Source organism: Podarcis tiliguerta (genome assembly GCF_965153285.1).
Source record: "Podarcis tiliguerta genome assembly, chromosome: 10".
NCBI classification, from domain to species: domain Eukaryota; kingdom Metazoa; phylum Chordata; class Lepidosauria; order Squamata; family Lacertidae; genus Podarcis; species Podarcis tiliguerta.
The window spans coordinates 40,073,572-40,098,848 of record NC_139543.1 but is presented as its reverse complement, the minus strand read 5'-3'; the positions used below and the strand labels follow the sequence as shown (position 1 = coordinate 40,098,848).

The window sequence follows — 25,277 nt, the reverse complement described above, 5'->3', positions numbered from 1 at the left end:
GCTTTAGAAGGTTACTCTTTAACTCATAGCTGATAAAAATGTTGAGCAGGCAGAGCTCTCATGCTCATGCTACACCTTCCCTTATCTATTTCTTTAACACCCATTACAAATACCCAAGGGGGAGCAATTGTTCTTAAGGACTCTCAACATCTGGGAGACTGGATGGCTGTTTACACAATTTAGTAATGCAAAACCAAATTGTGTATCTATACAACATGAAAATATCACAACAGGCGACTATGATAACAATGGTTGGTAGAAAAGGTTTAATAATGGTTGGCAGTAATTGTTTAATAATTTACTGGAGACGGATAGACACATACCATTTCCCATCTTTTGATGAATCTCAGGTGTTTATAGCATCTACCTTGCACACTACATAAAGGAATTTCAATAGAGACAAATGTAAAGTTCTACATTTAGGCAGGAAAAACCAGCTGCACAAATATAAGATGGGGGCACCTGGCTTGTTAGTAGTACATATGAAAAGAATCTCAGAGTCTTAGCAGACCACAAGCTTAACGTGAGTCAACAATGTGATGCAGCAGCAAAAAAGAAAAGAAAAGAAAAGAAAAGAAAAGAAAAGAAAAGAAAAGAAAAGAAAAGAAGCTAATGCTATTCTAGGCTGCGTCAACAGAAGGAACAGTCCCACTTTATTCTGGAATATTGTGTCCAGTTAAGAAGGATATTAACAAGTTAGAATGTGTACAGAGGAGGGTGACTAAGATGATCAAGGATATGAAAACCAAGCCTTATTAGGAATGGTTAAGGGAGTTGGGTATATTTAGCTTGGTAAAGAGGAGACTAAGAGGAGCTATGATAGCCATCTTCAAATATTTAAAGGGAAGATAGAGTAAGCTTGTTTCCTCCTGGTCCAGAGGCTACAATCCTTGGGGTCTCTTCCAGCTCCACAATTCTATGATTCTATTACTTAGTTTTTCTTTTAATTATGGGCTTAAGTCTAAATTCATTTAAGAAGAAGCTTTCAACAAATGTCCTTAGGCATAATTAGTTTAAATACTATTAAATATTGTTATGAGTTTGGGGACAAGGGTAGGCTGTATGCTTGAGGCCCCTTCTAATTCCTGGATACAGTACAGATTCAATTCCTGGAAGAGCCAAGCTAGCTTCCTGGTGGGGTAATGGCTTTCTAAGGATGGGCTACTGAGGAAAGAAAGGAAGTGGCTCTGTGCCAAAGAGAAAATGGATGGGCCCCCTGCCCTGAACTCACTGGTAGTTAAAAAGACAAAAGACAGAGTTGGGAGTTGTGTGTGAGAGCTAGAAGCGAGAAGCAGCAAGTTGCAGGATGGGCAGCTGGGAGAGACAGAGCCGTGCCCAATTCCTGTTTGAATCGATCCTGAGGCTGTGGGAAAAGCAACAACTTATTGGGGTGTCAATGTTGCAAGCCCCTCTATTGTAGGCTTAGGTTGTATTTTGTGTAAACAAACCATGTATCATAAAGATACCACAATCTCAACTGTCCCTCATTCCAAGGAAACCAAAGCCTTCAAAAGAGCCCTGGAACCGCTGGAATCCTGCACCATCCAGAGATTGGGTGTCATGCAACAATATACTTCTGCTTGAGGTTCTGTGAAGAAGGAAATATTACAATCTGGACCTCCTCCAAATGTGATGATTACCAGCTTCTTTCATCACAAATGACAGGTATATGATACAAAACTGATATATTAACATAATTTTCTAGTGAGTTTAACTGATCGAGACATATTGAGGAAATCAGCCTTGTGTCTGCAGAGGAGAAATAAGAATTGCTGTTGATCTTGCTATGACACTACAACCCATGTAGGATCTAGAACTGACATAAGAGATATCTTGAGGATCAGACCTCTAAAATCCCTTATGCATTGGAAAGTTTGCTGACAATACTTTTGCTGCATGGTTTTCACAGAAACACACAGCATTACGGCTTCTTCTGCTGATACCACTAAAACAAGGTCCAATATTTTATCAACCTCTGTTCAGCTTTAGCTGCAGAGTTGCTTCCCTCTAGCTCTGCAGTTTCCTATCTTTATTAGTCTTGAATTATTTAATACTTATATTTCAGTAGCACCAAGAGACTGTGAGGGGGCTCACTGGAGCTGTTGTGCTTTGCATTGCACAAAGGCAGGCATCATTCTTGCCCTAAAGGTCTTATAAGCAAGTTTTAAAAAATGCTGTAAGATTGTTACTATTTGACCTTGATATTTTCATGTTATCCCATCATTTTCTCACCTATAAGACATTGATGCTGCATTTTGTTGTTAAACTGATATATATTCCTTAGGCTCAAATCTTAACAACACTTACCAAGTAATCCTATTAAACTGCATGGGATTTCCTTCTGAGTAAACGTGATTAGGATTCAACTCTTTCTTCAAGTGTCTTAAGAGTGCTGAAACCATGTATTGCACAAATAGGCAATTCCTGGTAATGTTTGTATAATTCCCAATCTGTACAAACACCTTATCATGTACAAACGTTCCTAGTAGTTACACTTTAGGCTGTACAGGTGAGGGAATTACAGAACTGTATTTTTTAAAAGAAAAATTCTCTGCACAAAGAAAACCATTAAGAGTTATGGCTAGACTTATCTCTGACATACAAGTTTTCTACGTATGAGAGGGCTTTCTTCGAGGAGGGTGAGCATTCAAAAGCACAATATCTCACCAACAGTCTAAAATGGTGCAGCCCACGAATGATTTCACCACATAATAAAGTGGTTTGTGTAGCTTAAGTCTGACAGACAAAGCAGGTCAGCAAACAAAAAAATGACATAATATCTCTGTCACCACAATGCAGTGGGTTATTATAGATTACAATTTTAACTTGTCCTTCCCAGTGCTGGATTAAACCCTGTGGAGACCCCTAGGTAGTCGAAATCTTGGGCCCCTCTCATGTGTGTCCTCTACAGTGGTACCTCGGGTTAAGTACTTAATTTGTTCCGGAGGTCCATACTTAACCTGAAACTGTTCTTAACCTGAAGCACCACTTTAGCTAATGGGGCCTCCTGCTGCTGCCGTGCTGCCGGAGCACGATTTCTGTTCTCATCCTGAAGCAAAGTATTAACCTGAAGCACTATTTCTGGGTTAGAGGAGTCTGTAACCTGAAGCGTATGTAACCTGAAGCGTATGTAACCCGAGGTACCACTGTGGTGGGATAACATTGAACTAAGAAAGCTTGATTATAATTTTATTTCGAGATCAAATCAATATTATTTTGATCTGTTGTCGCAGGACCCCTAAAAGGTGTGGGGCCCATAGGCCAGTGCCTACTCTGCCTATTTGGTTATCTGACACTGGTCCTTAGTCCAAAGAGCTCAGAGCAATGTACAGAGTTCTCCCATTATGGCCTTACAATGACCCTGTAGGTTGGACTGAGAGAAGGTTGTGGCAGAGCAAGAATTTCAGCCTGAATCCGTCTGGTTAAATCTGTTCTTGCCGCTGAAACTCACTGTTAAGGAACAGAAGAACAGTCCTGCTGGACGAAAGGCCTTTTTAGTTAAGCATCCTGTGTCCTGCAGTGGCTAGCCAGGCGCCTAAAGGAAGCTCACAAGCAAAAATGACCACAAATGCCTTCTCCCACTGATGCTCTCCAGTCATAGTCAGAGGCACATGGCAGGTCATCCTGGAGATAGTCTACAGCCCATCATAGCAGCTTCCATGAATTTGTTTAACCCCATTTAAAGCATTCTGAGTTGTGGGCTATCACCATATCTTATGGGAGCAAATTCCATAATTTAACAATGTGCAGAAGCACTTCCTCCTTTTTCATCCTGAATCTTCTACTACTCAGCTTCATTGGAGAACCTCAAATTCCAATATTATGAAGGGGGGGGGGACATCTCTCTAGCCACTTTCTCAGCAACAGAACACATTACTCTTCACACCCTTACAGCCAACTCAGATGTTAAAAATATATATGCAACACAGTCATTCAAAGATATAAGCTTTTCATATAAAAGGTCGGGGCAGTTGTCCTACACAGTTGATTTTGCAGGAAGAGCAGCAATTTCATATATTTTTTTATGAAAGAGGCAAAGCATTTTCTTCCACAGGTGTCAAGCCCTGATGATAAACTGAGGTTTGTTTTAAAAGGAAGAAAATGCTTCCAATCTGCTTCTTGTAGTCACAGCAGAGAGGAGAGAGAACAGGGAAAGTATGAGAGTGACGTTCATTTACACAATGCTACACAAGACTATGGGACGCGGGTGGCACTGTGGGGTAAACCACAGACCCTAGGACTTGCCAATCAGAAGGTTGGCGGTTTGAATCCCCATGACAGGGTGAGCTCCCATTGCTCGGTCCCTGCTTCTGCCAACCCAGCAGTTCAAAAGCATGTCAAAGTGCAAGTAGATAAATAGGTACCGCTCCGGCGGGAAGGTAAACAGCGTTTCCGTGCTCTGCTCTGGTTCACCAGAAGCGGCTTAGTCATGCTGGCCACATGACCTGGAAGCTGTACACCGGCTCCCTCGGCCAATAAAGCGAGATGAGTGCCGCCACCCCAGAGACGGCCACAACTGGACCTAATGGTCAGGGGTCCCTTTACCTTTACTTTACACTAGACTATGGTTTAATATTACAACCACACCAGTAGGTCTTTTATCCTTGGGGAACTGCCAAGGTCTCAGAAGCCTAGTAAGGCCCACTGCTACCTGTCCTGGACCTTCCTAGTGCACTATGAGTAAAGGACAGGTGCTTGGAATGATGACAATTTAGCCAGCTAAGTCCACAAGGACTAACCAACAGAGGACACTTTGCCCAAAGCCACTTTATTCCTGGAGTCAACCTTCTGTCCGTCAGCAATCTCTGGTCATGGCTGGGAAACCTAAATAAAATGAGCTCAGAATGAATTCAAGACAGCACTTACACTATTGTGTCTAAGGCCAGGAAGATGTGTAACCAGAGGGCAATGAGATTACTAGTCAGTCTCTGTTTTTCAGACTCAAGGATGGGGAAGAAATTCTGTTTGGTCACATTTTAATTTGAACCTACCTACCTTGCGTTTCCCCAAACAGTACATGAAATGAGTGATCCTGTAAAATTCACATCGTGAATTTTGTGATCTTCTAAAAAAGAAAAGAAAAAAGTGTGTACAGAATGAGTGTATAAAATGCATATATTTTTGGATTCAAACATACAAAAATGATTATATTAGGAAAAATTGCTTGCAAACATGTGGATACTGGAAACTGCATAAAAGTCTGTATAATAGTAGAAATGTGCCCTAAAAGGATAGCCTTTTAAGAAGAAAGAAATCACAAACTGATTCAGAAATGTGGCAAAGTAAACTTAAGACTGGGAGAAAGAGAGAGAAACTGGAATTAACAGTTTTGTCCATCCCTTTCTTATGCTATTCCTTCATCAGATCTTCATGCCCCTGAAAGATATAGGAGCACTTTTCTGGGTCCCATGAACATCCTCCAGGTGACACACTAATGTACTTAGTGCAAAGTACTCCTAGTAATCAGAACTCTTGGAAGATCTGAGCACTGCCATGCTAGCTTCAAAATATAAATTCTGGTTTTGTTGTCATAGTATTCACTATGATTTTTTAAGCAGGGGGTTCCAAAACAATGTCTATGTTGTCAATAAAGCACAATATTCATATTTAACACTAGAAGTAAATCACAAGAAACCCAAACGACTTCCCATCTGCTCTCATGAATTAACTTTAGGAAATCGTATGTAATATAGAGATTTCTGTCTGCATATCATAAAGCCCTGACATATCCAGGCTTTCATTAAAAAGGCCCTGAGATGTGACTTGAATAACAATCTGTCTCAGCTAATTAGTATTTTCAGTTCAGCATATTCACTTTCAGACGTATTGCTGTTTGCACATGGTAATTTAGGTAAACAGATCCCATCCACAGCTGCATCAATTAACACTGCTAATCAAAACTGAATTCAGGTAATTAGGCACATTTATGCAAAAAGTGTGTAATTTAGGGGGGAAGCTGGATCCTGTAGTAATAGTTCAATAAGCAGAAGTCTTTTCTTTCCTTTTTTTGCAAATACGATGAAGAAACAAGGGTAATTTAGCCAAAATGAACATGAATTGCAGACTCAGTGAAAAATATCTAAATTAAATCTCAGCAATTAATTGACCTGTATTTTCAGAAACTGTATGCATATAAATATAATTAGACCCCCTCAATATTTTTTGATGGATTCCCACTAAAGAACATTCAAGGTTAATGTATCTACAAACAGATATCAACTTGGACTTTGCTGGTAAAATTTACTATGGCAATTTTGCAAAAATAAAATAAAAATACTATTCACCAAGCACTGATTATTTGCATGAATATATTATTTTAAAAGTTTCTGCTTAAGTTTTCCATCCTTAGTCCACTTAAAAGTACATGGGACGAAATGAAGGAAACCGTTTGGGGAAACGTAAAGAAGAACACTGAGATTTATATTGAGTGTAACTCTGCAGTCCAGGGAACAGCTGTGGCTCCAAAATAAGAACAAAGAACAATTCATATCATTAAGGATTAAAGACTATTGAAGAAAAAAGGGGCATGTCTTAGAGTTGGAGTTGTCATGACCATGGAATCCAACAGTGGCCACAACATTTATTTGGATTGCTAAGGAGCCAGATGGGTTTTCCATCAGTGATCAAGGAACCATTGTGTGGCTTGCAAGAGCCCACTGAATCTGATGCCATAGCACAAGGGCATGTAGATTGGGGACAGGACTTCGTGGTGAGAAACCAAGTCCCCCTCTCCCCACTCTTTCCCCAGTCCAAACTCACAAGGAGCAGAACAGGAAGGGAGCAATGTAACACAGGAGAAATGCCTCCTGTCTTGGTCCTTTACTAGACTATAGTTATCCAAAAGGTGACAGTGTTTAGGAGAGGTAGACTGGAGGCAGCCACTATGATGTAGGAATACATTTTAAAACACAATTCACAGCTCCTAAATTTATACGTGGATCAGGACAGAACATCTCCCAATGTTTTGATGTAGTATTGGTTCAAAAACAAATAGAAAAATACTCATTTTGTGGGGGAAACGCACACAACATACATATTTTAGGGAATAATGCATAGAAAAGCAGAAAATGTGTATTTTAGGAGAAAGAGCCTACTAAACTGGTATATCAGGGAGAGAACTGCATACACTTTAAATGCTATTTTTCATGAATTCTTTCTTTTAATCTGCATAAAACAGGAGAGAATGGAATAATGCTTAACCTCACGGAAATCTGACATGAAACTGAAATAGATTCATCTATCCCTATTTCACTATACAAATAGCAGAGCTGCCTGCGACCCTGCCTCTCCTGAATCTCTTACCCATCCCCACAAACAATATGCAATAGCCGTGCATGCTGTATCATTATGCCACTGTCCAGCCATCAGTGCTACATTATTTTTTCCGTTTTTCCCCACCCCCTTCGTCCAGAGAGCTCAGTGTGGTATACGTGGCTACCCACTTCTCAGACAACTCTATGCAATAAGTTAGGTATGAAAACTGACACAAGGTCACTCAGGAAGCTTCATGTTGGAGCGGAGATTTGAACCTGGCTTTCTGCAGTCCTAATTTGACATTCCTACACTATACTACACTCTGCAGTTTCTGTCAGAGATAAAAGCAGCACCTTTATCTTATGAGTGCATCGCATGGTTGATTAAGAGGCGACAAGATCAGGTCATTCATTTGTAAGCCCATCGAAGAAATTTATTATTGCTGCAATCTGCCCTATTCCATTTCAGCCAGGGAGACTATAGACCTATTTTATTTTTGAAGAAGAAAACAGTAAAGCAAGATCTATTAAAGAGCCACTTTTTATTAATAGGGTAGTACAGTAGAGCAACGGATGCGGGTGGCACTGTGGGTTAAACCACAGAGCCTAGGACATGCCGATCAGAAGGTTGGAGGTTCGAATCCCCGCGATGGGGTGAGCTCCCATTGCAGTTCGAAAGCACGTCAAAGTGCAAGTAGATAAATAGGTACCGCTCTGGCGGGAAGGTAAACGGCGTTTCTGTGTGCTGCTCTGGTTTGCCAGAAGCGGCTTAGTCATGCTGGCCACATGACCCGGAAGCTGTATGCCGGCTCCCTTGGCCAATAAAGCGAGATGAGCGCCGCAACCCCAGAGTCGGCCATGACTGGACCTAATGCTCAGGGTTCCCTTTCCCTTTCCCTTTTTACAGTAGAGCAACTTCAAAAGTACAGTGGTATCTTGGGTTAAGTACTTAATTCGTTCTGGAGGTCCATTCTTAACCTGAAACTGTTCTTAACTTGAAACACCACTTTAGCTAATGGGGCCTCCTGCTGCTGCTGTGCCGCCGGAGCACGATTTCTGTTCTCATCCTGAAGCAAAGTTCTTAACCTGAAGCACTATTTCTGGTTTAGAGGAGTCTGTAACCTGAAGCGTATGTAACCCGAGGTACCACTGTAATGTGTTGAAAACAGGCAGGGGCAGCTACGTAACTTGTGACCACCAGGTGTCAGATTCCAACTCCCATTAGTCCTAGCCTACATGCTCCATGGTCATGGATGATGGGAATTCAAGTCCAATGGCATTCTGATGGTCACAAATTAACCACTCTGGTTTGAGGACTTAGGCAGAGTAGACCCACTGAAATAGATGGGACTTAAGTTAGTCATGACTATCTTAAATTCCACTGATTTCAGTCTGGATCCAATTCTATATTTCTATAGCATATTTTACATTACAAAGTGCTTTACAAATCGATTTTGTTTACCTCCACAACAATCCTGTGCGCTATCTGTCATCCTCGCCACAGTCATACATCATTATAAAGTCAATAAAACAAAGTTAATATGCAACTCATTATCATGACAGCAAATCATATATCTAATGTGGCTAAGCAGCAAACACTTTGATATCAGTGCATCTCATTAAAATTCTCCTGTTTTATTTGCTAATGAAAGTACATAGGCAACCACATGATGCCAAATATAATTTTCCATTAAACCATAGATGCTTATCCAGAGACAAAGCTGCAGCATGGTGGGGTGTGGGAAGGAGAAAGGAGGGAAGCAAACAAGAGCTTGGCAGATGCAAAACGCACGCTCTGGATTGTGGCCTTTAACCATTCACTGAACGTCTAGCAATGACGTTTTTATCATTAAATGTAGGTTTTTAAACAAATTGCACCGTGACTAAATTTGTGTCCTCCTTTCCCAAAAAAGGGCCACAGTGGGTGGGGGTGGAATGAAAAAAGCCACGCAATTCTCGTTAACAAATGCCTTTGTCATGTTGCAGCAGGAATTCCATGGGAAAACTTTACAAAGGGTATTATTGATGTGTTTTTTACAGATGTCTAAAATAAATCTATCAGTCTACCTACCCATGGCAAATTCATTCACTCAAAACAAACCAATATAACCCAACATTGATTTTTTTCTAAAATAATGTGTTATCTTTTCACAAGCAAACAACAAATCATTCATATATATATATATATATATATATATATATATGCATGCATGCTACTATTATTCATTTTCTGGAACAGTCAGTGTGAAACTAATTGAAACCAGTGAAACAGAATATTTATGGAATACAGTATCCTCCTTTACACATTTGTGTTATTGTGTGTTTCTAAAAGGTTTGACAGATGGTTGATTCAGGGTTGTTATCTGAACAGACAACGTTTCTCTACACACCAAAGAATTACAAGGTATTGCAGCCTCCTCCACTGTCTCAGGTCCTTTCTGCTATTTTCTTGTGTCTGCGTTGAATTTTGAACTTCTTTTACCTACATATATCCATGCAAATGAAGACACCTCAGCCATGGAGACAGGTACTTCCTTAGGGTGAATGTGAATACACTTGTGGATAGAGGAAGTTGTGGCCGTGAATAATCACATGGGTCTTTCCAATCCAATCAGGAGGCTTCAGTACTGCACAATAGGGAAAGCAGCTACTACACATGTGTATATAGCTAGCCCATTGATGTAGAAGGGTGAAGTGAGATGCTTCAGGCTGCACCATTAATAGGCAGGGAGTGACAGCCGAAAGCAGAAATTGGCATCCAAGTGATGCAGCAAGAATTTTGAAACCTTTGTTCCTAGTGGCACAGCATGCATACTTGTGAAGGGGCCTCATCTCTTGCACAAAAAGAGATGAGGAAAAAGTTCTTAAATTGCCAGAATTCACTTTGAACTCACTTGAGTTAATAAACCATTTAAATGTCAGAATAGCTGTTTAACTGCAGCAACAAAAAAAACAACAGGATAACTGCTGCCCTGTCTACTGAGTAGACCAAAGATCATTCACATCACCGCACTGTATAAAATGGTCAGCAAACCATTAATTTACTACTATACCATGTTTTAAGGAAAGCTAAGTACTGTATCTAAAGAAATCAAATTAAAGCTAGTTGGGTTTAAAAAAAGGTCTTCTGACTGAGATGCTTAAATATTCCAGCCACAATCATATCTGAAAGTTTATTTTATGAGGGGAGAGAAAGAAAGAGAAACCTCTATCTGCATGTTCAAAGTCTTATGTGTTGAACTCAGATGTGTCTGGTTTTTTGTGCATAACTGTGATGGGAAGCCTGCCACCTGCTGGGCTCCTCCACATGAACATTATGTGACAATGTACATGTGAGGTACACACAATTTCTTATCTAGAAGTAGCAGTGCTGTGGAACATGTATTACCCTTATAAAATCAAATCCTACATATGAGCGTTTATTAGCATTTGCCATATTACTAGCATTTGCCATATGAAACCTATAAATTATAAAGTTACAGCACTTGCAATCAAAATCGTTTCTAGCCAAGTAGTTTAATTCATAATCAGTTGGCTGACAGATTATAACTAGAGAATTCATCTCTGAAAATTGAGAGGTTTCCTCATGTTCAGTCCTGCAGCACCACCAGACAATGCATGGTATTCAACAAAGTTTTACTCAGAGGAGACCCATTGAAATTAATGAACAGAATGCTGTTTAGATATTGCTTGGAAACTATTGTAAACAAATAAAGGTAAGGGTAGGTAGTTTAATTTTGATGGGTCTATCTGAGTAAAACTTAGTTGCATACCAACTCAGATGATTATCCTGCTTACATGTCTTCTGCTGCATAACTATTTAAGGCACAGGGGCCTGGTCACCCTAGAATGCCAGTCAGAACTCCTTAATATGCACGTGCACAATCTTTGCTGGTAGTTTGCTGGTATATTTCCATAAGCAAGGGGCTTCAAGCAAAAGACTCTGCTAATTTATTTTGTACTCTGGGGTCTCTGTCAATACATTTTGCACCCCATGATGTGCCGTAAGGATCCCTAAGGATCCAGCGTTTTTTAGGGCTAAGAAGCCATACAAGGTTTGCGTACAAGCAGATAGGCTACTGAATTCTTCCACAGTCTTGCTGAAATAGTTAGTGAACTGTGTTTTTAGTTCTGATGTTCTTTATATTGCCTATATAATTGTTGTAAATTGCTCTGATATCTTTTCTGTTGCTTTATACTTGTCCCTTAAATCAGGACTTGAGGCAATTGCACAGCAAACCAGTATTCCTCACACTGAAGAAGAAAAAAGGCAGACTTCAGGATATGGACTTGGGCAATTGATCCTCTTCCAAAACTTTATTTTTCCTATGTCTTTTCCAGGTTTGGTCTACCTTAGGCCACTTTCAGGCCACTATCTTAGGTAGTTTTTAAAGGGAGTGTAGGCAAGTACATTCATGGAAGATATCAATGGTTACCAGTCATGATAGCTACCTGCTACATCTATGATCAGCGATGGTGTGTCTATGAATAGGGGCCAATTACAGGAGCAAGAGAAGGCTGTTGTCAACCTATCATCCTTGTGGACGTCCCACAAAAAACCTGGCTGGCCACTGTGAGAAACAGGAGATTGGATTCGCTAAGCTTTGGGACTGACCCAGCAAGGCTCTTTTTATATTTTTTGTTCAGAAGTACTGAAATAGACCCAGCTTGCCCTTTAAATCAGTTCATGGGCCTGAGGTTCCAAAGCAAGCCAATGTTCTCCATATTGATGAGGAAAGAAGCCAGCTATCAGGAGGTGGACTTTGACAGGTAACGATCTTGCAAAGCCTTTTTATTGCCATGCCCTTCCAGTATTTCCTTGCCTGGAACTCTAGAAGTGAAACACTTGTAGCAGCTTGTGAACCTCACAATTGCCAAATTGTACCCATCAAACTGAAGGGAAATAGACTTGATTGTGTGTGAAATCTTATGGATGCAGCCCTTGGGCCTTTACAGGGGCACACTTTGACCCTCCAAGTCATTTGATTTGGGGGGTTTTATGCCCCTGTTGTAAGTCATGAATATGTATATGTCCTAATTAGCAATAATTTATAATTATTTAAGAACTTCAGTATGGTTTTTAAATGAGGTGATAAACTGGCAGCTAGGCAGAAAATTTCATACACATGTAGAAAGCATGAGATATATCTATATCTATATATCTATTCAGTATTTACTGTTTCATCTCTTTCTTCAGTTTAAAATGTGGAAATAATGGCAACGTTCAAGAGAAGATGCATTAATACTAGATATATACACCATTAGCAAAGCCAAATGGCTCCTTCATAGTAAAATAAATTATAGTTGAATAAACAGCTTGGAATGCTATGTTATACGTGGTTAAATTCTGTACATGCATTGTCAAGTTTTAAATGCATGTTTTTGCAAGCCTCTAATCTAAATGTGATTGTCTGAGGCATTTGACAGAACAGGTGTATTATTTTAGTTTGTGCAAACATTTCAACATATATTAAGGGAGTTTACATGGTAAATTGAAAAGCAGAGAGGCAAAGCTGGCAGGCAGCAATTAGTAATTTATATAAAAATCCAAAAGGAAAATAGAATGGTTATAAATGTTGAGGAGAATATAGTTAAGAGACCATTAAAGGTCTCTTAAGCATGTGGATTGCTTGGTTCAAACACTGGGGTTAATCTAGGTCTCAAAGTGTGTATGTTTTGTGTCCTGAAAGGATTTACTTTTCCTTTCCTTTTTTTTCTTTTCAAGGTCATCCAACTGAACGAACTCCACACCAAGTTTAGTTTTCATCATTTTCACTTTTTTTCATGGGGTCCCATAAAAAGGTTTCCCCCCCTCCCTGGAGGGTGTTTTAAGTGTAAATGAAAGGGCTAGGTAGGATCTTGCTGCTGCCTCAGGCTCCTTAATTTCTCCACTACAATGCCTAGGACTTCACTATCTTCACAGAGTCAGTGGGAACTCATCTTTGATGAAAGAGAGAAATAAATTGAAGAGGACAGGAGATTGCATATTTATTACAATTTTAATAACATACATAAAAATTTTAAAAGATAGGAACTCTTAACTATGCAGTGAATGTAACACCAGAATTTAACTTGGCTCACCAGTGCTGTTTCTAACCTTTGTGAGCCAGCAGGATAGAAAAGGAAGCAGATTCTTAACTTTGCACTCTCATATATAAAGGACATAAGCTTCTTTCCATTTGCTATTCAACAAAAGGGATATTAATTGTACAGGTATACTGGAGGATGTAGGCCAGTGTTTCTCAACACTGGCTGAGGCCCCCGTCTCATATAGGAGATTGCATTCCACCAGTCCCAACTGTATCCTCCCCAAATTCCACCCACACACCCTGGCCATAGCTACAAATCCACTCTGACCTAACCCAAGGGTGTGAGAAGGCCCCTTACAAATTAAAAGTTGTGGAAGCCTCTCACAAACTCGTGCGCTAGCACTGTTACACGTTTTCTCCTGTTAAAAATAATAATCTGTAAATAGAGAAAATTAGATTTCAGGTACTGTAGTAGGTTTCTCACCAAGACCTATTCCATACTGGAGCCCTTAACACTGCTGACACTTTGCTTTTCTGCAATCATTTGTAGAAGTAGAACTAAAATTGTGGCTCCACCTAACTCCTAAAGGTAAAGGTACACCTGACCGTTAGGTCCAGTCGTGGCCGACTCTGGGGTTGCGGCGCTCATCTCACTTTATTGGCTGAGGGAGCCGGCGTACAGCTTCTGGGTCATGTGGCCAGCATGACTGAAGCCGCTTCTGGCAAACCAAAGCAGCGCACGGAAACACAGTTTACCTTCCCGCCAGAGCGGTACCTATTTATCTACTTGCACTTTGACGTGCTTTTGAACTGCTAGGTTGGCAGGAGTAGGGACCGAGCAACGGGAGCTCACCCCGTGACGGGGATTCGAACCGCCAACCTTCTGATCGGCAAGTCCTAGGCTCTGTGGTTTAACCCACAGTGCCACCCGCGTCCCTTAACTAATTCCTACATTTGTGTTATAGTTTCTGGAAATGGGCATGTATCCTTTTAATGGTCTGTATCCATTTAATGTTTACTATTTTACTATGTTTTATATCTGCTGTAAGCCACCCAGAGTGGCTGGGGAAACCCAGCCAGACGGGTGGAGTATTATTATTATTATTATTATTATTATTAGAGTAAGCTCCACTCAACAAACTTCACCTGGCATTTTAATTAGAAGCTGCCTTTTGTGACTTTAGTGATGAATTGCCTCTTAATTTCCCCATAATTGTACAATTCCCCAAGCTTCCACTTTTTTTAAAAAAAGTAAAATGACACTATCCACAGTCAAGAAGAAATGAAAGAAAATTAAAGAAATTAAAAGAAACCTGCAATTTAAAACTCCCATTGTTGGTGAAGAAGAACTAATTAACCAGCTATGCTATGCCACAATGAACAGGAAGCAGTTTATGTCAGACACTCCAATGAGGAAGTTTCTAGTTAAAGGCGCAGTAGTTACTCTGAAAAGCCTCAAGAAAATTTTTGCTAGTCCACACTGGAGAGACTGGCAGTGGGTTTTTGTCTGCTTGTTTTGCATGTGAATTACTTGGGGAGCTTTGCATCCTGTCTTATGTATACACACTTAACACCTGCAGACTAGATTCACCACACTAGCTGCAGGATGCAAAAAGAGTTAATTTGGGAGGAATCTACACACATATAAAAACCATTCTGAAAATGCTTTTTTTTTGGAAAAGTTTTTTTAAAAAAATACAGCGAATTTTCCATAAGACTGACCATCGCCATCTAGTATCATATTGTATATTGCACTTAAAGCACACTTAAAACGTTTTATTTGCAGCTGTATAGCCAAGTCCCAAGGAGAACCATAAAAAGGTGCTTCCTCTATACTATCCTGCTGGTCAGGTGCAATGTGGCAGATCCATATGTAAAATGATGCTAGCAAGATTCTTGAGGTGTCAGTATGGAATATAGGAGGATGTGGAGAAACATGCTTCAAGGAAGCACACACAAAAACCAGTTTGAGAATTACTAGCATAGAGCACAATTGTATGCATGTCTAGAGCAGCTGTGTGGTAAGTAAATATAGGATAGCAGCCTCAATTCATCTTGTTTTTTCCTATGTAATAGCAGGTAAACTGAGAATAATAATAATAATAATAATAATAATAATAATAATAATAATAATAATACCAGAAGGGATTCAGCAGTCAAATTCTGCATTATAATGCTTAAAACATATGTACCCCAAATCTGTGTTTTATTTCCATACTCCTAAACCACTGATTTCTATTACATAATGAGCCTATTTTCCACTCTACTTTTAGTTTAATTTTTCAAAAAATATATAAAGATTTTATAATGAATTTGAAATTATGGCATTTCATCAACATTTTGGACATTAGTAAAGTGAATATTCCATATTTCCTTTCCAGGTCATTTTATGATTTTTTCTTTAATCTGTGGGAAGTGCTAAATCAAAATCCCAAAATGACTCATGAAAGTTTATGAGAGGAAACGAAAGCTGATGCCTGCAAATATAATACACAAGCTAACAAATAAATAGATACATTGAACATAAATATTGCAAAGAAACTTCAATTTCATATGGAATGAAGCTAGGAATTCCAAAATATTGCGCCAGTTCAATTAGAATGCAGTAATGCAATATTGTCAATGCCATTGTATAACCTATGCAGAATCACAGAAAGATAACACAAGTGATTACAAACATTAATTCAAAGAAGCGTAAACCTATTGAAACCAATGGATCTATTCTGTTTAATCCAGCTGAATATCACCAGTAGTATATGACTGCTAGTGAGGACTATTCCAAAAGTTTATTATAAAACTATCCTAAAATCCTTTTCCTTAACCTGGAAAAGTGTGTAGATGTTATTTTTAGGCCTCTGTGAATTAATGGACTCAACATTTGTCAGCTTTAAAAGCAGACTTTCATACTTCATACAAGTTAAACTCTTGAAACATTTTCTATGCTAGGCTGCAACATTAACAAATTAATTACCAGTGTTAATCAACTTGCAAGAACACAGTCTAATTAAACTTGATATTAAGAGATATTAAACAGATAATGTTTACTGTCCTACCTGTCTTATCTCAGGCTCACGCTTACTTCTGAAATTCCTTTGAAGAATATTCTTCTCTGGATTCTGGAAAGTGATTTTGCCATTTGAACAGCTTTGTCCAAACTAAATCATGTTCCTTTTTACTAGCCTATCTTCTCAATGACATAGGGGAGGAGGAAAAAAGAAAATTAAAAGGTTTTTAAAAACTTGAATGATAACCTTTTTTTTCTCTCTGCATTTAAATTGGACTGAATACTTTAGCACATGGTTTTAATTTCTGAAGGGTTAATCACCCGAGCAAAGGTCCATCAAGCTTTAATCTCCAATAAAAATTGCTGTAGCCTGAGTCACCTGGGAGACATTTATTATATTCTTATTTCAGTGCAAAAGAATGCATCGCTAATCTTCTAGCCCTTTATATTAGCACATTTGCTATTAACATATTTCTCAAAATTATTAGTTCCTCTGAAACTATTACAAGCAGTTCATTGCTACATATCCCAGGAATTAATCCTGTTAAAAGCCAGACACATCTGCTGTGACATTGCTTTAGCATTTCCTCCTGTAATCCATATAGACATTTGGTTCTCCAGCTGAGTTCTAACAATGCCCTAAGTCTCAATTACATGAATTATTATGGGAGTGCTGATTAAAACAACAATATACTTGTTCTAGTAGCATAATCTTTCCTTCTGTATGAAATTTGCATCACTAATCTGGTTTTTTTACTTCTATATTTACACCAGTCTTTGTTTCCAAGAAAACTATCGAGTTTTTAAAAACCAATGGTGAACAATAAAAATGCCTGGCAAGGTTAACATTTTTACCTATAACTGATGATGTGGAAAGCACATTTCAGATCAAGAAATAGTATTTCAGTTCAGAACAATATCCTGAGTAAAGGAAGAATATCTGCCGCCACTGCTGTTTTTCTTCTTCTAGGAATTAAAAAAATAAATCATCACTAAATCTGACCAGACAGTATAAATTACCAATATGAAATACTTACTGAATCATCCTTAAAAGTCTTAGTGAATATACAATGGGATCAATAATGTTTTAATATAGTTTACAATCTGCAAATGACAGACATACTGTAACGGGGGTGGGGGTGGGGGGGGAGCCCAGTGTGAAAAAGAATATTTTCAGAGATATTTCTGTGATCAGAATGACAACCCACCACAATAGCTACTGCATATTCACTTAAGCTGCAGTAGAAACTATTTTCAAATTTTGTTAAAATGTACAATTTCTTCTATAATTCTCAACAAGCCAAGAAAATATCCCCTTTTATGCCATGGGCTTTATTAAATGAAAATAGTGGTAAAGTATGCAGGCTTTATATACGATGCTTTCTTATTTCAAGTTTTCATGTCCTGTTTCATAAATCCAGTAGTGTTCCCTTTGTCTTTATTTTTCTATAATTTCCCATTATTTCTCTTTCTTTCTTTGTTTTGTTTTTTTGTTGTTGTTTTGTTTTGTTTTGCAGGGCGCATACACAGAACCATCAATGTCAATATTCAGAGTCATATGTTAGCTTGGCAATAGCAACGTGTACTCTGGGGACAACTATGTGAGCAAATACCGCTCACAAAGAGGGAAGAAAATACAACTGCAAAGAAGAAAGAGATCTGCAAAGCAATTTTTTACCCATAAAACACATAAATATTTCAAATAAAGAACTGTGATATGTGATTATTTCTTAAACGGTTTGAGGTATTTGGAGTCAAGATTGTTAACCATGTATTGTTACCTCTATATGCATAAGGAGATACATAAACGTGTATATTTTAACAACATTCCTAATACCAGGAGGTCTAGGCTATGCATCATACATTTAAAGATATATGCAGGGAAAAAGAGGAAAAACCTTAGAGAACCTATTAGCAGCTAGAAAAAGGGGGGGGGGACACTAAACCATAGCAGCAATTACCACATTCACAGCTGATTTAAGTAATGTTTGGCACAATAATTAACAAAGGCAAGATATTTAAAACTTGTTATGCAGATAATAAACAAAGATAAAGAAACATCAAATATTAATGTAGGTACCCCATGACATCCTGAAATGAAAATCCATGCTTTCTTAGACTGCACAAAAGGAAAATGAAGAGCGGAAATGCAATTGTGAAAAAACAGACATACCATTAGCCATTCAGGTGCAGTGCTTCTCATTCCAGCCACATAGTTCTGCAGCTCCATTAGTCCAAAAGTCGACTCTGCCACGCTTGTGATCTTTGTGGGCGACAATGGCATCATACTGCTGGCAATTTTTTTCGATTAAACTTCTCAGACACGGTAGCAACTTTGTTAATTATGATATTAGGCAGCTGGCGGGCACGATCAATCATCCACTATAAGAAAGCCAGACAACGAGACATCTAATCATTGCAACCAGAGCAGATAAATTTTGTTCCTTTCTTATACGTGTCAGAGATTCTATCCCTCCTGACCCCTCTACACTGCCATCGACTGTCAAATTTAGATTCAGCAAGCTCCCGGCTTTTCTTTATCCCTGCCTTAGATCTGAAAGTCCTGGTTATCAGGAAGACAAGCGTCACCAGCTGTCTCAGAGCAGGAAGGCAATCAGGTGAATAGTACTTATTATCTTTCATTGCTTTCTGAGGAATGACAAGATTGATTTGGGACCAAGAGCACATCCATATCTCAAGAACTGTTACCGGGGCTTCGAGTTCAGGCATTGGTGCATATGTAAACCTGCACTGAGGGACATCAATGCTAACCTTATTAATAATACATACTTAAAATTTAGGGGATTAGGTAGAACCCTTGAACATTAAGACAATTCCCTTTTAACCATGACACTAGGTATTCCCTTTGCTCCCCCCCCCCCCCGCTCCCAAAATGGGCAATCCAACTCTACCCAGAGGGCTGTGTTTTACAGTTGGGTAGTCTTAATTGGGCCCACAGAAGCAGTTGGCTTTCATTAAAGTCTTCTCTGTAGGCACCTTCCATCTTAACTAGTCTGACAGCCTAGGAACTCCAACAAGTGGAACAGGCACCTAAATTCTACCGTAATCTTGTTACAGGAAGGCTCCCTTCTAAATAAATGTAAGTTAAGTGATAGTTAACATTTCACAGTCACTCTTGAAAAATACTAAATACATCAATTTAAAACAGCGGACCAAAAAAATTGGATAACTATTGGAAATGGTTGAATCCTTACTGCAAGACGTGTCATGAAAATAAACTAACTATTCAGCAGATTCTGGGTCATTTAAATTCAAGAACAAACAAAAAAATAAGCATGCGCAACGTAAAGAAACTTTTGTTATCACCCAATATCACAGTTTGATAGAAAACAGCATGCTGAGAGTTACATTTCAAAAATTGGATATAAGTGCTTTCCCTGACTAGGATGATTTTACAGAGCAATGCAAAATTTATCTCACTTTTTCAAGTACTATTAGCACTTGTAGAGGAGTTACAGTAAACACACACTGTGAAACTCCACTCTGACTAGTCATTGCTAGCAGCGATCATTCATATCTCGGAATCAAAATATTCTTTCTGTAAGCCTTTCATGCCTGGTCCTGCTAGCTATGTTGCTGCACTTTAAGGATTATGAGGCAAGCAATTTACTTGGTTCTTTCTAAAGTTGTCATAAAAAGTATGCAACCCATCTCTATTCTTGAGGCAAAAGTCAAAACACTTGTGGAAATTGGTTATGACCTGCATTTTGCCTTGCATTTAAAATGCCAGGAGAAAACTAGTTCAGCCATGCAAGTATAAAATTCTACTATTTTTAGAACATCCTTTTTATTTATTTAAAATGTTTCTAGACTTATTTTTCTAAAAATCCAAGGAAGCTTACATCTGGAGCATTTAGATATAAACACACACACAATCCCAAGTTGACCCTTCATTTTCCAAACTAAAGTAATACTGACCCAGCTGCAAAAGTTTTGAAACAGCTGTTGTGCAAAATTACCCCCCCCCCCCGGTTCTGTCTTACAATTTGCAATATAAACAATATGTGTACATACAATGCAACATGAACTAATATGTTTGGTGACTGTTTCAGAATTAAAGTGGTTAAGGGGCCGAAACGGACCTAGAAAACCCTCAAAATGAATGAAAATTTAAGGAAATGCTTCCAAAACCTTTAAAAAGTTGAAATTCAAAACTATTACGTAGGAGATGGAGAAAGACAATAAAGGGAATGGAACAAGTACAGAGAGAGGGAGAAAGGAAGTCTTTAAAGACGGAAGCTCCAAAATTACGCAGGAGACCAATCACGCTGCTGTAGAACTATACAAGCAGTTTTCCTGGAATGAAAAGTTTCACCCCTAGATTGCCAAAGAGAATGGGAGCGAGAGAGAGAGAGAGAGAGAGAGAGAGAGAGAGAGAGAGAGAGCTGTCCAAAGAAATGTAGCAATGATGGAGGGAAAGAATCTACAGATACCAGATGCCTATTTTTCCCCATTAGCAAGGCATTGCACATGAAAGCATAGTGTATTTTTCCAGGGCTCATTATGAAATCACTGCATAGAGCGAGTGTCATATTTATGGAAACAAATATGTAACTCAAACCGAGTAAATTCTCAGATATCTGAATGGCTTGGGGAACATCCAATAGATCCAGACAATCTATTGTTGGCATCTGTCTGTCTCGAGAGACAATGGAGTGCCCCTCGGAGGGTGAAGTCAAACCGCTGCATTAGCGGCACCAAAGTGACTACAGGCCAGATAAATAAAAGTGCTACTCACACAGATTCAACAGTGGAGTTATATTAGGATAGCTAACAATGTTAGCTACACAGGAGTAAGTGGGACTTACTTCCTAGTACAAATGTTTAGGACTGCAACCTCTTATTGTGTGTGTACCTAGGGTAAGAGAGCAATCCTAACGGGGTCTGGGATGGGGTGTCATGCAGCACAGGCAATCAAATCAGCTCCCTTGGGTTGGCTTTAAATCCAGCAGATCCATTGCCAGTCCTGCTGTGCTCTACCCAACCTCTGTAATGACCCTTTTTTTCAACCTTACAAGAGCTATTGCTGGTGGGACCACCACTGAGGGGAGTGTGCACTGGCTTTCAGTGGCTGCACTGGGGTTCTCCACAACACTGGAGTCCCCCTCTCCATGGAGCCCAGAAGAGGAACACCACAACTTCCTAACACCTGCCAGCAGTGTGTGGGTTAGGATCTCCATAGTCATTTCTTTGTACATAAAAAGCAGGATGGTTCCTTTTTAAGGTTCTGTCCCCTTTCCCACTGCATTTCAGGAGAGAAGTTCTCACATGTTTCTGATTGATGGAGACAGATAGGTATTAATTTGCTCTGCTATTTGTCATTTATTGCTACAGTTCAGCGCCAACATCCACCCTGGCTCGTAAAGATAGTAACAGCCAAGGAACCAGCGAAGCCTGTGAAGTCTTCAGGATTAAGAAGAACTCACTAGGAATCATCTTTGTTGAAATAGTGTGATCCTTTCAAAAACAGCTGAAATTCCTATTAATTCCTACCTGCCTCAACCAGCCGTCTTATGAAAATAAATGATATGCTCGTGGCAGGGAAGAAGTCCTTGAGTAAGAAATAAGCTATATAGTTATATGTATGGCATTATCTCTCCAGACCTTTGTATATGTATGTTTCAAGAACCCTCTTGCTCCATATCTTCCTCTATGACATAGAGATGAAAGGCTGGCACAGCAGTCTAAGTTTTGCAGTTAAGTGTGTTATGGATGATCTCATTTATTACCCAAAAACAGAAAGGAACTGCAATAGTCTATTGTATATGGGTTAAATTTAGCACATTACATCTGGCCTCTGGATTTTTCATATGCTTTACCAGCAGCATCTGGGGAAGGGAAGGTGGACCTACCCTTCCGACACCAGTATCAATGCAAAGTATCTGAATGGGGGCGAAACAGGATGGTTGCGATGTCAAGGTTGTGCAGTTGCACCAGCAGAAGCATCAGATTGGCTCCACTGGTGCACCTACACAATCCCAACCTGCCACCCCACCCCACCTTGGTAAAGGTAAAGGGACCCCTGACCATTAGGTCCAGTCATGGCCAACTCTGGGGTTGCAGCATTCATCTTGCTTTACTGGCCGAGGGAGCCGGTATACAGCTCATGTGGCCAGCATGACTGAGCCGCTTCTGGCGAACCAGAGCAGGGCACGGAAACACTGTTTACCTTCCCGCCGGAGCAGTACCTATTTATCTACTTGCACTTTGACGTGCTTTCGAACTGCTAGGTTGGCAGGAGCAGGGACCGAGCAACGGGAGCTCACCCCGTCATGGGGATTCGAACCGCCAACCTTCGGATCGGCAAATCCTAGGCTCTGTGGTTTAACCCACAGCGCCACCCGCGTCCCACCAAATCTGCCACTAATGCACTCTCAATACACATTCATTTTTAAACAGTAAGTAAGCTATCAGGAATATTGTACCTGAAGCAAACAAATTCAAGTATTTTAGAATTTAGAATCTAAGTCCTAGACAACTATCTATATGGGCGTAGGAGACATTTGCATATAGTCACATGCACAGTTATTGGCTCATCTGTTTCAGTATTGTCTAAGCTAATATGCAGCAATCCTTCAGGGTTTCAGGCAGGGGTCTTCCCTAGTCCTATCTGGAAAGTACATGAAGGAAGGTAGAAATATCTTTCCTAGAACTGAAGCTCTAAGGCAAGCTCGAAAAACAAGTCTGGAAAATTTGCTAGAGGGTTTGTAAAAGTCTTCCTGAAATTTATTGGATCATTGTAGACCTACTCTTCTAAAATACACTGAATCCTAATATTGCGCCAAATGTAAAGACCAATATTGGCCAATCAATGAAATTAAAGTACTTTTGAAGCCGATCCAATCTCCATCTTCTTGGAGGCAGATTGCTACCTCCGTCAACATACTACTGTGCCAGAAAAATACAATTGTACTGCATTTCAGTTCCTAAATAAGAGGGCAATTTCCTAGGATATTTAATAAGTATCACAATAATGCATAATAGCAAATAAAGTAACATAAACTGCAATCCTGTGTCCACTTGCCTGAGTGTAATCCCTGTTGAACTCAATGGGGTTTACTTCTGAACAGGCAGGTATAGGATGGCACTGCTAAATGTCTATTTAATTCTATTATATTCCTCCCTCCCTCTCAATAGGCAGAAGTTATCCCATGTTTATGGGAGACTATATAATGATATAGTCATTATCTTGATAATGACCACATGAAATGTCTACAAGAATTTCTCCTCATCTCATTTAAAGATTTGACTTGTGTTAAATGTTCCTCCCAATTAAGCATACATTTCTTCGGCCATCTTGTGCATCCTTAAATTACATATACAAAACAGCTGTCATATTCAAATGATGCCACATCAAGTTCAATGCACGTAAGAAGGGAACGCAAAGAAATAGGAGAGCAAAGTAAAAAAAATATATACATGATGAATTCATGTGGAAAAAATAAAGCTGGAGTTGGGAAGATCGTGCATTAGGATGAAAGATGAAACAGATGCAACACACAGCAAAGATCAAAGAGCTCCATCAATTCATTCTGAAAGTCAAAATCCAGCTGAGCATTGGAGCCCTGCACACATAATAAGGAAGGTTGACTAAAACATAAGGATTAAACAGATGAGCTGTCTCCCGTGGATGTACAGCACAGAGACCCTGCTGAGCCACTTGTAAAGACACTTTGGAATAGTACACCTGCTATTCCGCAGTCAAACCCACAGGAAGTCAGGCTGCAAGGGAAAATAGCCACTTATGTACTAAAGAGCCATTTTCATGGAAAGCGTTAGTGTCCTGAATAAGTACGTTCTTTTTAAATGAAATGGTAAAATTCAGAAAATTATTGTTTAATGATGTGATCCCCCCCCCACCCCTGATCTGGTATAAGAAACTGTTCAGCAAAGAAAGGAAATAGCAAAAAAACAAAAAGAAAAACCCCCAACCAAATTGATCGTATTCAAATGCACTTGGCATTCATCTCATTTGTTCATTATTACAAAATATACCACACATGATATTTTCTAGGCAAATGATGATCTGATACAATCCAGCTATGCAGTAGTGCCTCATCAAGCATTCAAGGCATGTCCAATCGACAGAGCTTTTCAAACAATGATTAAAAATAATAATAATCTAGTCCTCAACACAGCAACTAGCTTTTGAAGAGGGCATTAACAGTCAGTATACATATTCCTACATGCACACATAGGGACAGCTAGCATGATAACTGCTTCACCTGCCAGTGCCTCCCTAAATCCCTCTTGCCTGTAGGTTGGCAAATAGAAAAGAAATGCAGGAAGGTACCAAAGGCAGGAGGCACAGATGAAAGTCTCCAGGTACACAGATGTGTGTTGACTGAGACCCACATGCTCTACCAAATGCAGAGGCGTCTTCGGGGACACTCTTAGGCACAACCAACTTGGCTTTCAGTGGTCTCCAACTCTGTTGTGGAAGAGAATCTGGCTCAGTAAACACACTTCTGTACAACCTGCAGTCTTCTTCTCCTTCTTCCGTAATGGATCTTACACAGAGTGCCAAGCAGTCCCTAATCCAGATACTGACCAACCCATGGCATGCTTAGCTCTAGTAAAATGGTTGCATCGCTTACTTTCAGATTGTTCATATACATCATATATTCGTCTTTTCCAATGTGTCCTCCCACTTTAAAAAAAAAAAAAAACATTTGGGAAATGCACATTGCAATTGGATCTCTCACACAAGCAAAATTGCCCGTTTCCTTCAGTATAGGACCATTGATGTGTCCTCAGCACCAGGGACTTGGGAACCCAGGTTCAGGAGGACTACATTTGACTCAGAGATCTCATATATATAAGCTACATTTTGTTTGAAGCAACATGTGAAAAGCCTGATGAATTAGTCCAAAAGCCCATCAAGTTCAGCACCGTTCCCTCTGTGACCAACAAGATGTCCCTGGGGAGCCCATGAGCAGAACCTGAGCACATCACTTTCATCACCCATGA

General features: G+C 39.5%; 1 protein-coding gene across 2 annotated transcripts in view; it reads right to left on the bottom strand.

Moving 5' to 3' along the window:
* Window positions 1-25,277, bottom strand: part of LOC310658535 (uncharacterized protein) — a 108,135-nt gene that overhangs the window by 22,121 nt on the left and 60,737 nt on the right. Inside the window, exons 5-8 of one of the 2 annotated variants that reach the window (XM_083400612.1) lie at window positions 18,460-18,668; window positions 17,142-17,252; window positions 16,336-16,466; window positions 4,996-5,065 (exon numbers count right to left, since the gene is read on the bottom strand). Coding sequence is in view for 1 of the 2 variants with exons in the window: in XM_083400613.1 (XP_083256739.1) it covers window positions 18,570-18,668 (99 nt within the window). In the remaining variant the exon portion in view is untranslated. Of the gene's footprint in view, window positions 1-4,995; window positions 5,066-16,335; window positions 16,467-17,141; window positions 17,253-18,459; window positions 18,669-25,277 lie in introns of those variants that run through there. The other variant, XM_083400613.1, reaches the window with a different exon arrangement.